This window comes from Bos indicus x Bos taurus, chromosome 4, assembly GCF_003369695.1.
Source record: "Bos indicus x Bos taurus breed Angus x Brahman F1 hybrid chromosome 4, Bos_hybrid_MaternalHap_v2.0, whole genome shotgun sequence".
NCBI classification, from domain to species: domain Eukaryota; kingdom Metazoa; phylum Chordata; class Mammalia; order Artiodactyla; family Bovidae; genus Bos; species Bos indicus x Bos taurus.
The window spans coordinates 68,941,131-68,953,766 of NC_040079.1; the positions used below are offsets into that span (position 1 = coordinate 68,941,131).

At 38.7% G+C, this 12,636-nt stretch overlaps 1 protein-coding gene across 2 annotated transcripts in view; it reads left to right on the forward strand.

The window, feature by feature from the left end:
* The window catches only part of CFTR (cystic fibrosis transmembrane conductance regulator), a 215,098-nt gene that overhangs the window by 193,801 nt on the left and 8,661 nt on the right, over nucleotides 1-12,636 (forward strand). For both annotated transcript variants that reach the window (XM_027539612.1, XM_027539613.1), the window contains exon 24: nucleotides 6,278-6,367. In XM_027539612.1, coding sequence (XP_027395413.1) covers nucleotides 6,278-6,367 — 90 coding nt within the window. The remainder of the gene's footprint in view (nucleotides 1-6,277; nucleotides 6,368-12,636) is intronic.

A 12,636-nucleotide genomic window follows, 5' to 3' on the forward strand; every position in this document is an offset into this window, starting at 1 on the left:
TCCTCCTCCTCCAGGGATCGAATCCAGGTCTCCCTCATTGCATGCAAGTTCTTTACCATCTGAGTCACTAGGGAAGCATGGTATCAATTCCACTACATCTAAAATTTTTGGATGTCTGAAATTGAAAAGTTAAAGTGTTAGTCACTCAGTTGTGTTTGACTCTTTGCGATCCCATAGACAGTAGCCCGCCAGTCTCTTCTGTCCATGGAATTCTCCAGGCAAGAATACTGGAGTGGGTAGCCTTTCCCTTCTCCAGGGGTTCTTCCTGACCCAGGGATCAAACCCAGGCCTTCTGCATTGCAAGCAGATTCTTTACCAACTGAGCCACCAAGGCTTAGTCTAGTTTCAACAAATAACTTTCTTCCTTCATAATTTTGAATATGTATCTATTTTGCATAAAAGTAATTAATATATAACATGTTGCCATATGTTTGATAAATATTACATGTAAATTATCAGGCTACTGTGAAAAAGGTGTACCTTTTCTCAAGCTGTTACAAAGAAACATGAAAGCTTTAATGGGCTGTTATTATTATTCATTTAAAGACACTGGGTTTTGTTAGCTATTTTTCCATAAGGAAGAAAAATAATACTTGCTGAACTCTATTGATATTTTCATAATTTTACTTCTGATGTTCCCATCAGCCCATTTATTTCTTCAGACAATATTTACTGAGCATACACCATGTAAAGCCTGTTTGCTAATGACAGGTTACACAGCAGCCATGGTCTAGGAGAAGAGTCAGATGTTAAAAACAAAATGCTCATAATACATATTTAATTTTATTAATAATATTCACTGTAAGCTGTGAAAGTAAAGTATAGATATTATGATATCCTATATTGAGGGACCTTATTTGGTTTTAAGAATCAAGAGAGATTCTCTGAGGAAGTGACATTGAACTTGAGACCTGAAAAATACAGTTGGCCATAGGAAGAAGACAGGAGATGAGATTCCCATGCAGGAAGGATAGAACCTGTGAAGTGAACTGAGGAATTGAAAGAAAGCCAGGTGGCTGGAGTGAAAAAGGGAGTGGAGTGGACAAGGCACTGGATGAGCCAGACAAGGTGAAAGAGGTTGTACAATGGTGGATCTGTAGGTCATCTTAAGGGTTTTACATTTTGCCCTGAATGTAATGGAAAACCATTGAAGGTTTTCTTTTTTTTTAATTAAAAAAATTTGTTTATTTTTGACCCTGTTGGATCTTCATTATTGCATTCAGGCTTTCTCTAGTTGCGGCGAGTGGAGGCTACTCTCTAGCTGCTGTTCATGGGCTTCTCATTGAGGTGGCTTCTCTTGTTGCAGAGCACAGGAGCTAGGGAATGCAGGCTTCAGTAGTTCCAGTATTGGAGCTCAGTGCTTGTAGTGCACAGGCTTATTTTCCCTGAGGGATCTTCCTGGACCAGGGATCGGACCCATGTCCCCTGCACTGGCAGACAGATTCTTAACCACTGGACCTACCAGGGAAGTCCCCACTGAAGGTTTTTTTAAAAGGTTAATGACATGATCCAGTTTATATTGATTGTGATTTCTTTGGTTTCTAAAGCAAGGAAATAGGAGATTCTTACAGTGTTCAGAGAAAGATGCTGGTGGCTTGAACTATGTGGTAGCCGAAGTGATAAAGAAATAAATGGCTTTGAGATATATTGGGTAAACAATCCACAGGACTGATGGTTAATTCCTTTTGGGATAATCAGGGAGAAAGATAAGTCATGCATAACTCTGAATTTTGTGGATTGATAAAATGAAGGGCTTCCATGATGGCTTAAATTGTTAAAACTCCACCTGCAATGTGGGAGACCTGAGTTCTATCCCTGGGTTGGGAAAATCCCATGGAGAAGGGACCAGCTACCCACTCCAGTATTCTGGCATGGAGAATTCCATGGACAGAGGAGCCTAGAGGGCTACAGTCCAGTTCAGTTCAGTTCAATTGCTGAGTTATGGTCTGGTTCTTTGCAACCCCATGGACTGCAGTACGCCAGGCCTCCCTGTCCAAATCCTGGAGTTTACTCAAACTCATGTCTATTGAGTCGGTGATAACTATTCAACCATCTCATCCTCTGTCATCCCCTTCTCCACATGCCTTCAATCTTTCCCAGCATCAGGGTCTTTTCCAATGAGTCATTTCTTCATATCAAGTGGTCAAACTATTGGAGTTTCAGCTTCAGCATCAGTCCTTCCAATGAATATTCAGGACTGATTTCCTTTAGGATGGACTGGTTGGATCTCTTTGCAATCCAAGGGACTCTCAAGAGACTTCTCCAACACCACAGTTCAGAAGCATCAATTCTTTGGTGCTCAACTATCTTTTAGTTCAACTCTCACATCCATACATGACTACTGGAAAAACCATAGCTTTGACTAGATGGACCTTCATTGGCAAAGTAATTTCTCTGCTTTTTAATATGCTATCTATGTTGGTCATAGCTTTTCTTCCAAGGAGCAAGCACCTTTTAATTTCATGGCTACAGTCACCATCTGCAGTGATTTTGGAGCTCAAAAAAACAGTCTCTCATTGTTTCCCCATCTATTTGCCATGAAGTGCAATAATCTTCATTTTCTGAATGTTGAGTTTTAAGCCAACTTTTTCACTCTCCTCCTTCACTTTCATCAAGAGACTCTTTCATTCTTCTTTGCTTTCTGCCATAAGTGTTTTATCATCTGCATGTCTGAGGTTATTGATATTTCTCCCGGCAATCTTGATTCCAGCTTGTGTTTCTTCCAGTCCACTGTTTCTCATGATGTACTCTACATATAAGTTAAATAAGCAGGGTGAAATTATACAGCCATGACATACTCCTTTTCCTATTTAGAACCAGTCTGTTATCCATGTCCAGTTCTAACTGTTGCTTCCTGACCTGCATACAGATTTCTCAAGAGGCAGGTCAGGTGGTCTGGTATTCCCATCTCTTTCAGAATTTTCCACAGTTTATTGTGATCCACACAGTCAAAGGCTTTGGCATAGTCAATAAGGAGAAATAGATGTTTTTCTGGAACTCTCTTGCTTTTGTAATGATCCAACAGATATTGGCCATTTGATGTCTGGTTCCTCTGCGTTTCTAAATCCAGCTTGATCATCTGGAAGTTCATGGTTCACGTATTGTTGAAGCCTGGCTTAGAGAATTTTGACCATTACTTTACTAGCATGTGAGATAACTCCCATTGTGTGGTAGTTTGAACATTCTTTGGCATTGCCTTTCTTTGGGATTGGAATGAAAACTGACCTTTTCCAGTCCTGTGGCCACTGCTGAGTTTTCCAAATTTGCTGATATATTGAGTGCAGCACTTTCACATCATCATCTTTTAGGATTTGAAATAGCTCAACTGGAATTGCATCACCTCCACTAGCTTTGTGCATAGTGATGCTTCCTAAGTCCCACTTGACTTCACAATCGAGGATGTCTGGCTCTAGTTGAGTGATCACACCATCATGATTATCTGGGTTGTGAAGGTCTTTTTTGTATAGTTCTTCTGTGTATTCTTGCCACTTCTTCTTAATATCTTCTGCTTCTGTTAGGTCCATACCATTTCTATCCTTTATTGTGCCCATCTTTGCATGATATGTTCCCTTGGTATCTCTAATTTTCTTGAAGAGATCTCTAGTCTTTCCCATTCTATTGTTTTCCTCTATTTCTTTGCATTGATCACTGTTCTACAGTCCATGGGTTCACAAAGAGTCAGACATGACTGAGTGACTTTCATTTTCAAAATAAAGGTACTATCTGTCAAAATGGAAAAGCCCAGGGGTAGAGTAGATTTTAGAAAATCAAAAAATGTGACATCTCCCCCATTTTACGGTAACATTGAAACTTAAAAAGATTGGGTTCTTGTTCATAGGTACACTCGCCGGGCAAGAGCTGCATTTTCACAGCATCTGCGCAACGCACTTTGCCCTTAACAAACTTCTGTGTTTGCTTTGATGTTATAATACCTTCAGCCTCTACCTATGGTCCTCCAGAACATTGGCATTTTTCCATTTGGCCAAAGTAAGATTTCATATTGTGCTGTTCCATTGGATACGTAAGTCCCCATGAAAGTTACAAGGTCACTGTAGCCCAAATAAAAGCCTTTGAATCAGGACTTGCATAGGAAGAGAAAGCTAAACTCTCAATTCACAGTGTGGGTACTGAGCCTGTGGCTTGAGGGATGGATAGCAGTGCTTGAATTGACAACTGTGCTGCTGAGTGCAAATGGGCTCTTTATGGACCCACTGGGCTGCTTCTGCCCAACCTTTAATCTTTCCTAAGCTTCAGACCAGGAATCAAAACTGGTCTGCCCAGGACTTGAGGCATTTTGCTATGAATTTGCAGAGCACTCTAAAGGTTTGAATTCCAACTCTACAACCACTAGCTCAGTAACCTTGGGCTAGTCACTTAACTTGTCCCAAGTGTGATTTCTTCATGAACAGCAGTAAGATCTGTCTCATTACATTTATATGAAGATAAAAAGAGACAACACATGTAAAGAGTCTTATCTGGCCTGTGGTAAGCTGGCAATAGACTCTGTTGTAGCCTCTGAGTTCCTGGTAGGATAACTTTAGTGAAGTGATGCATTGTCTGATACTTCATAAACCCTTACAGTTGTTATTTCACATCTTTCTCAGTAATGCTAGAAACTTTCATATAAAGAAAACATTAAAAGAAAGTATGTGAAAGACAGTAAATGGCAAAATTCCATTGGCAAGCCTTTGAACTGTAGATACTAAATAAACCTGATTGCTTCAGTAATAAATTGGCATTCCCAGAGCCACTTCTTATTTAATTCTCTTCATCAGAATCTCTCAATAGCGTACATTGTCTGTTCTCTTTAGCTTATTTGGACATTGCTTTCATTTACTTGGGAGCTTGGAGGAGGATATACCAAAAATATATCCATCACCTCTTATGAGCCCATGAGTCATATATTGTCTCTTATGTTCACTTCTGTAAAGCAGTGGAAGCATCCCTTAGGAACTGATTTGATGCAAATTAAGAAATACCAGCATAATCTTGTTGCCTTCTGCAGAGGGTTCCTGAGATATTTGACAACAACCTTGTTCCTTAAGCCATAGATTATGCCCCAGGGAATGAGGTCTCCAATAGGACTATCCTTGAACTTGACTGCCATGGCAAGGCACAGACACCATTCATCTGGGACCAACTTACCTTCTGTAGTTCCTCACAGATCAGATGGGTGCTGAGCATTCTCTCTTAGTCTAAGGCAGCTAGTGAAAATTAAATATTCGAAAAATGTAGTTAGCAGCTCTCTTGATTGTGTCATTAACCAAAGACAAAAGAAAAAAGGTAAAGAAAAAAATTTTCTGAATGTTAACATCAGAAGTATTTTTCAGTTCACCCATATATACAGAGAGAGACCTAAATATTATTATTGTTGTTGCATTTCCCAATGAGACAGTGATTTTCTTAATTTTTTTTTTATTCATATAGGCAGACTTAAGTAGACAGTGATGTAGCAAGCAAGGGCGATAGCTGTGTAGTGTTCCTTAACAGGAAATTAGATTGTCAGTTTGCCACCTCAGCACCATCCATCTCGTCTGCCCTCCTTCCCTCTGTGACATGCAGTCAGTTACACAAATATTTGATTTTCATTCTTTCACTGACTTCTAAGTTGTAACCCTTTCCTGTGCCTGTCTAGTTACACATGTGCCTTGGTTTATACACCATATGAACATATGTGTTTGAGTGTCTGTAAATTCACACAGTTTCAAAATCCCTTAGGAAGGTAGGATTATAAAAGAAATCCAAGGAAAATACCGGTACAAAATAAGAATTTTGTTCTAACAAGTTCATTATAACTCATAAACATAATTTCTTTTTTGGCCACACTGTACGGTATGTGGAACGTCCCTGACCAGGAATGAGACTTATGTCCCCTGCTGTGGAAATATGGAGTCTTAACCACTGAACCACTAGGGAAATTCTCATAAGCATAATTTTTAACTGTTTAATTTTATATTATATTTGCTTATAATAATATTGCTCTGAATAAAACATTTTATTTTCCCACAACTTAAAGTGATCTCAGTTTCTTTATCCTAAGGACATGGAAGTTAGATAAGTATTCACAAGGGGTTTCAGATGTAGCTGTAATATTCTATTTCTTTAAAAAAGATACCAAGCAAATATAAAAATTTTTTAAATTAAAACTGAGTGGTAAGTACATGGACTTTTATTATTTTAAAATATTTTTTCTGTTTTGAATATTTCACAATAAAATAAGGGAAATATACAAACATGTTTAGGTTATTCATGCTTTCCTCTTTTTTTGTTACTATAGAAAGTATTCATCTTTTCTGGAACATTTAGAAAAAACTTGGATCCCTATGGACAGTGGAGTGATCAAGAAATATGGAAAGTTGCAGATGAGGTAAGGAAGCTAACTGAAGTAGTTTTGGAAAGGGCTGCTCATATACACACAAGATTGGTTATCGTAGCTGAGATCATTTTGTTACTTACCTTTGTGCATGTCGGTACACGTGTATGTATAAATTTCAAATGGAAAACTCTAATATTCCTGGAACAGCCACCTCTTTGGATTAGACTTTTTCTCAGTGGTCAGTCAGGCTCCAGGGCCAGCATTACTTTAGCCTTCCTCCAGAATGTGCATCACTGAGGCATGAACTAGGAGAGACCTAGACACCTACAGCACTCCAGGATTATTCACAATCCAGAGAAGCTTCTGTCCATACCTTCTCATCTATTCTCCATCTGGGTTCTGAAGGTTTCCCAGCACAAGAACAAAGCTTTGGTTTGATATGATACACTTCTCTGGAAAGCACAGGTTTAGCAAAAGGGAGATGATAATTTTAGAGGACCTACAGGTGGCTACAGTCTTCTCTGGAAGTCACCAGGAGTCAACTGCCTTCCGGAGCATTTGTCATGAGCATCTCCATGCAAAATATGATACTAAATGACCTAGATATGGCATGCTATATTCTTTGAGGTCATTGGTACACCATAGGAAATACATGGTTTGAAATGGAATCTAAATTCCTGATTAACAACCTGTATCATAATGAAATAACAGCCTGTTTATAAAGAACAAGTGGTTCATTATAATTGAAGGTATTATACAGAGGAATTTAGAGTTGGTGGAGAGTGTAAATGGAAATCTTGGCTTGCTTGATAGACACTCTAGCTGTTAACTAATAATTCTTGAAATACAGGCATTGTATTTAAGAAAGGAGAACATAAGTTGTTCTAGTTTATTAAACTTGAGGTTTATGTCTAAAGATCTGAATGGTGCCTGACTACAATTATGGGACTTAAGAACGTTAGATGCAAAGGTCTTCTTAGAGAATACTGTTTCCAACATATTTGGAAATCTTTTTATTCCAAATTTTCTTTCCTTGTCTGCCTCCCTTCAGAGTGGATCTTGCCAGGAACTTTGACATGCCCATGAGTTTAAACACTTACCCATTGAATGTCTAACCTTAACATGCCCCTAATAAAATGCACTTAGATTAACCGTCTTCATTATCAAAGTTTCCTTATTACTGAACAAACAGGGTTTTTAAAGAAAACATTAACTAAATTGCAAGTGACACATTTTAATGTCTTTGATGTGACTTCAGAGAATGAACTATAGGAACACAATGTGGTGGGAGAGAAACTTTGAAAGGAAGACAGAATACTTTATAAAATCTGCAAGTATTGCCAAGTCACAATAAAATTTACAGGAAATCAGGCTCATAAAAATAGTCTAAAGTTTTAGAAGACATGGTTAAGATTTTTTTTATCATTACAATTCTTATTTTAATGATATATATTTCAGACATTCAAGTTATGTTACAATCTCTAACATATTTTATTCTTTATGAATTTGAGAACAGTAATAGGTAAAATCCCATCAGCAAGTTGTATCATTTCAAAAGTTTTACATATTCAAATTTTGATTGTCATTGCCAAACTGCTACACAAAATAAGATATACTAATGATACTTCTAACAAATTTTCATTATTTACATTATAGGTAACTGAGAATACTCCTGACATTGGTTACTGATTATAGTATACAAATTTAACTACCCACCAGAAAATTTTCAAAAGCTCTCAGAAAAAAAAAATACTCAAAATCACAGAAATTCTGTTCTCACAGAAGTATATATGGAAACATTAAAAAAATACATAGCCACTTAAACATTTTATATAAAAATTAACATTCATTTAGATATAAATGAAGCAAGTTTATACACAATTAAGGTCATAGCTGAAATTCCATTTCCATATTTTTTTCAAAAAGAAAAAATGTAAAGCAATGAATATATTTTTAAAAAGAAATTATCCTATCTATATCCCTAAAACTAATTTTACGTATGTATGTGTATATACATTTACAATATGTTTGTATATGCATATACATTTTCAACCAGGACGTTTATATAGTATAGCAAAATTACCATTACTTTATATTAGCTATGAAAATATGACTTAAATGACAATTCCCTTTTAATGTCTTCCTTTCTTCCTAAAGATAAAAATAAAATCCTTTGGGCATTTTTCTTTGTTAAAAGTATACAATCTAATCTTTTCCTATGAGAATCTAACTATCTGAAGACATGGAGACAATCTATGTATCCCCATGCCCCAAAACTCACTGCATAAACACCCAGCTGTAATGATAGACCCAAGATGGCAGAGTAGAAGGTCAGGGGCTCATCTCCTGTGAACTCCAAAATTACAACTCGCTGCTGAACAACCTTTGACAGGAGAATGAAGGATCCCACCAAAAAAGGATACCCCACATCCAGCAAGACAGGTGGAGGGGCGAAATTACATTTAGAATCAAACCCCATACCCGCCAGAGATGCTTGGAGGGCTCAAACAAAACCTTGGGCTCACCAGGAGATGCCACAGAGTCTGCGTCAGACCTGCCTTTGAGTATGAGTGTCTCCTGTGGAGGTATGGATCAGCAGTGGCCTGCCGCTGGGGCAGAGGCTCTGGATGCAGCAGACCTGGGCATAGCATAAGCACTTTCAATGCCAGTATAATGCAAAAATTTTACCTGTTTAGATTTTTATTTGATCAGCTCATATTTAGGTATATCTTTTTACTGGTCTTTTAAAAATAATTTGCTGTTCATAAAGTTACTGCTGCTGTCCTTGTATTAATGTCATGTATTTGAAGAGTAGTGATAAATTTTTGTTGAAGTAGCCTGAGAATAGAGCACAGACAAAGCAGCAAAAGCCCAGAGAAGCAGAAAATACATTGGCTTACAAGTTATGGGGTCTGCATTTAATCCTGTATGGTTGATCATACACTTTGCACATTCGGGGATGTGTCCATTACTTACCTGGACAGGAGACTGGGACGAAAGATGTCAACCAGGACTGGCCAGGGAAAACTGGGATTGAATGTCATCTCATCTGGTCCTCTCTGTGACCTTAGTGTGACTCGTTTCTCTAGAGGGAAATGAAGTGAGTTATAGCAGAGAGTTAAACACTTGAATCTTATCCCAAGAGCACCTTCTTTGTAATTCCCCTTTCCCTGAAAGGGAAATCAAAAGAGCTCATGAAGACAATGTCAGGCCAAGAAATACTCTATTTCTACCTTGGATTTGGCCCTACACTACAGTGTGGAACCTTTGCACATCTGGACTGGATCATGTGAAGCCATGAGGAACATGCCTAGTTACAAGCTCTAAGACTCGGGAGCAAAACTGGTGGCCAAAGCAGCTCTTTCACCCTTTGTGCCCTAGGCCCAGACCTTCATCCTGGCATTGTACGCCTTATCATTCAATGGATGAATTTAAAGCAAGTCCAAGGGAGAGAAAGAGATTTTGTCTATGACCTGGAACTATGAAAGTCTAAATTCCCCACCCCTAAACCACTGAGGACCAGATATCTTCTACCTAGGAGCCCTGACTACCAGCTGTGTAGACCAAGAGCATTTCAAAGGAGGCTGAGTCTTGAGGGAGAAAAAAAAAGTAGACCCCTAACATTGTGGACTAATAAATTGGTAGGGTTGCTATCAATTTTCAGGCTAGTATGTATAAGAGGCCCAGCCTAGGGCCTGGCAAGTAACAGTCAGTGAACATTAGCTGTTATAGTCATGTTTTCATGTGGTCTTTATCTGGTCAGCTTTTATATGTTGCTGTTTGACAGAATCCTATTTGTTGTCTTACTTTACTTACTCTTCCTGGAAAATATCATGCATCTTCATAGCTCTAACTAATTCCTCTGTGCTGCTGCTGCTGCTGCTAAGTTGCTTCAGTTGTGTTCGACTCTGTGCGACCCCATAGATGGCAGCCCACCAGGCTCCCCCGTCCCTGGGATTCTCCAGGCAAGAACACTGGAGTGGGTTGCCATTTCCTTCTCCAATGCATGAAAGTGAAAAGTGAAAGTGAAGATTCTCAGTCATATCCTATTCTTAGCAACCCCATGGACTGCAGCCTACTAGGCTCCTCCGCCTCTATGCTCCTGACTCCCAAATCTGCCTGTTCCCAGAGCTCCCTCACTGACGTTTCAGCATGGACAGGCATCTTATGTCCATAAGTGAGTTTCTTAGCTGCACCAGCCACACAGTTGCCCTGCATTTCCAGTCTTGGTGAATGGCATCACCAGCTTCTTATTGCCCAAAGCCAAGATCTGGGGCTCATCCTTGACTCCCAATTTCTCTACCTGTCTCCACCTATTACGTTCTGTCAAGGGTGTTTCCTGCAAATATCTAGAATATATTCACTTTTCTCTGTCCTCATCTCACACCACTCCTAATTCTTGTGTGGATTTTTGAAATAGACCCCTTTCCAGTTTCTCTCATACTGGCTCCTTACAGTTCATTCTGCCCTTTGCAGCCTTGCATCTGATTGCTTGTTTCTCCCCTTCTTATGGCTTCTTATTGCCTTTTAGGCAAAGTCCACACTGCTCATAGTTGATGTGATTTTGTCTCTGCCTGTCTCTAAACTCCCTCCTCAACTGCCCCTGCTTACCAGGATCCAGCTACACTGAATTTATTTGGTTCCTCTAAGGCACCTTGTGCTCTCTGTTCTGCAGAGGCTTTTTCACATGCTCTGTGGCTGGGACACCCTGCTAGCCCTTCACTACCTGCCCCTCCTCATCATTCAGGCCTCTACTTACACTTCACTTCTTCTCAGAAACCTGTCCCGATGCTCCAGGTATGAGGGGCCCCTCCTACGTGTCTCCTGTACCTCCATGCCTGTCACAGCTTTCTCCACATGAGAGAGAGATTCGCCTCTTAACTTGTGCACTTCCCCCACGGGCTTGTAAGCTCCTCGAGGGTAGGGATGAGTCTCTGTGGTGTTTCCAGCGCCTAGAGCAGGGTGGGGCATGTGGATGGTGTTCAGTGAATATGGACTGAATGAATGAATGAATGATTTGATTCGTTTATGTAAATGAAAAAAATAAATTGTCCATGTGTAATGTGTCGTGAAGGCAGCCTTGTGATCCATCCACACGGGTATCACTGTTTGTCAAGAGCATGCTGGGGCTTGGCTGGGACGGGTGGGTGCAGCTCCCTCCCTTGGTTTCTGGTTCACAGACTCTTTCCCCACAGTGAGGTGCCCTGATGTTGTCTATCATCTCAAGCTCCTTCACCTCAGTCTCAGTGTTACTCAGTGTTATCCAAACTGATAGAATGGAGACTTTTTGGTAATTGTTTGCTCCTTAGATTGCTTATAAAATAGTTTCTTTCTTTACACATCAATAGTCAGGTAAGCTATTTTAGAGAGCAAGCTAAATAGTAGAAATAGTGGCCTTTTAGGTTGAAAGTTTGTCCTGGAAAACCTGTAGAGTAGCAAAAGAAATGTCTGAAGGAGCTGACAGAGTCTGTCTTTGTAACTACCTGCCAGTGGACTTCCCAGTCCAACACTTTACTTTCCTTATTTTTTTTTCATGTTTCCTTGTCGCAAGAACTAACTCTTGCTCTATAACATTTCAGAGTACAACAATTGCAAAAGTCAATACTTTTCCTTTTCAAACTATAACACATTTTTTAGTTTGATATGTCACAAAATAAAATTTGTTCTTTGTAAATAGCAGTTTGGAAGTATGTATGATTTATCAGTTCAGCCACAGAAAGCTGGCAAATGCTTTTTTCCTAAAGTTCTTTATATCTACAAACTGTGGATGCTTTAAGTTATTTGCAATGCTAAGTTGGAATGAAAATAATTAGAAAGTTGAGATTCCATATATTTAAAATTCACCTTAGTTTGGACAGACTAAGCTAAAGTTTATATTTGTTTTTAATCTATTGAAAAATGGTTTGTGGCAATAGTGCAAATAACATAGAATATAAACACACACACACACATATATATGTGCATATGCATGTATATTTATTTTATTTTTAAAGAATTTATTCTTTAAATAAAATAAATTTATTTTATTTATTTTATTTTTATTATTTATTTTTTAAAAATTCTGCTGTTAAAGATCATTAAATTATATGATTTCTGTAGCAAGTTCCCTTTCAGTATTTTTTTTTTTCTTTTACAATAGCACTTTTCTCTTTGAGAAATAATTTCCCACTTGTTAGTTTTCTCCACATCTGAACCATGAGTTCCTTAAGGGCAGAGCCTGGTGTTATTCATCTTTGGATTCCCAGGTCTGCCATAGTACCTAGAATTTAATAAACTCCCATTAAGAGTCTATTAAGGAATCTATTACTGAGCACCAAAAA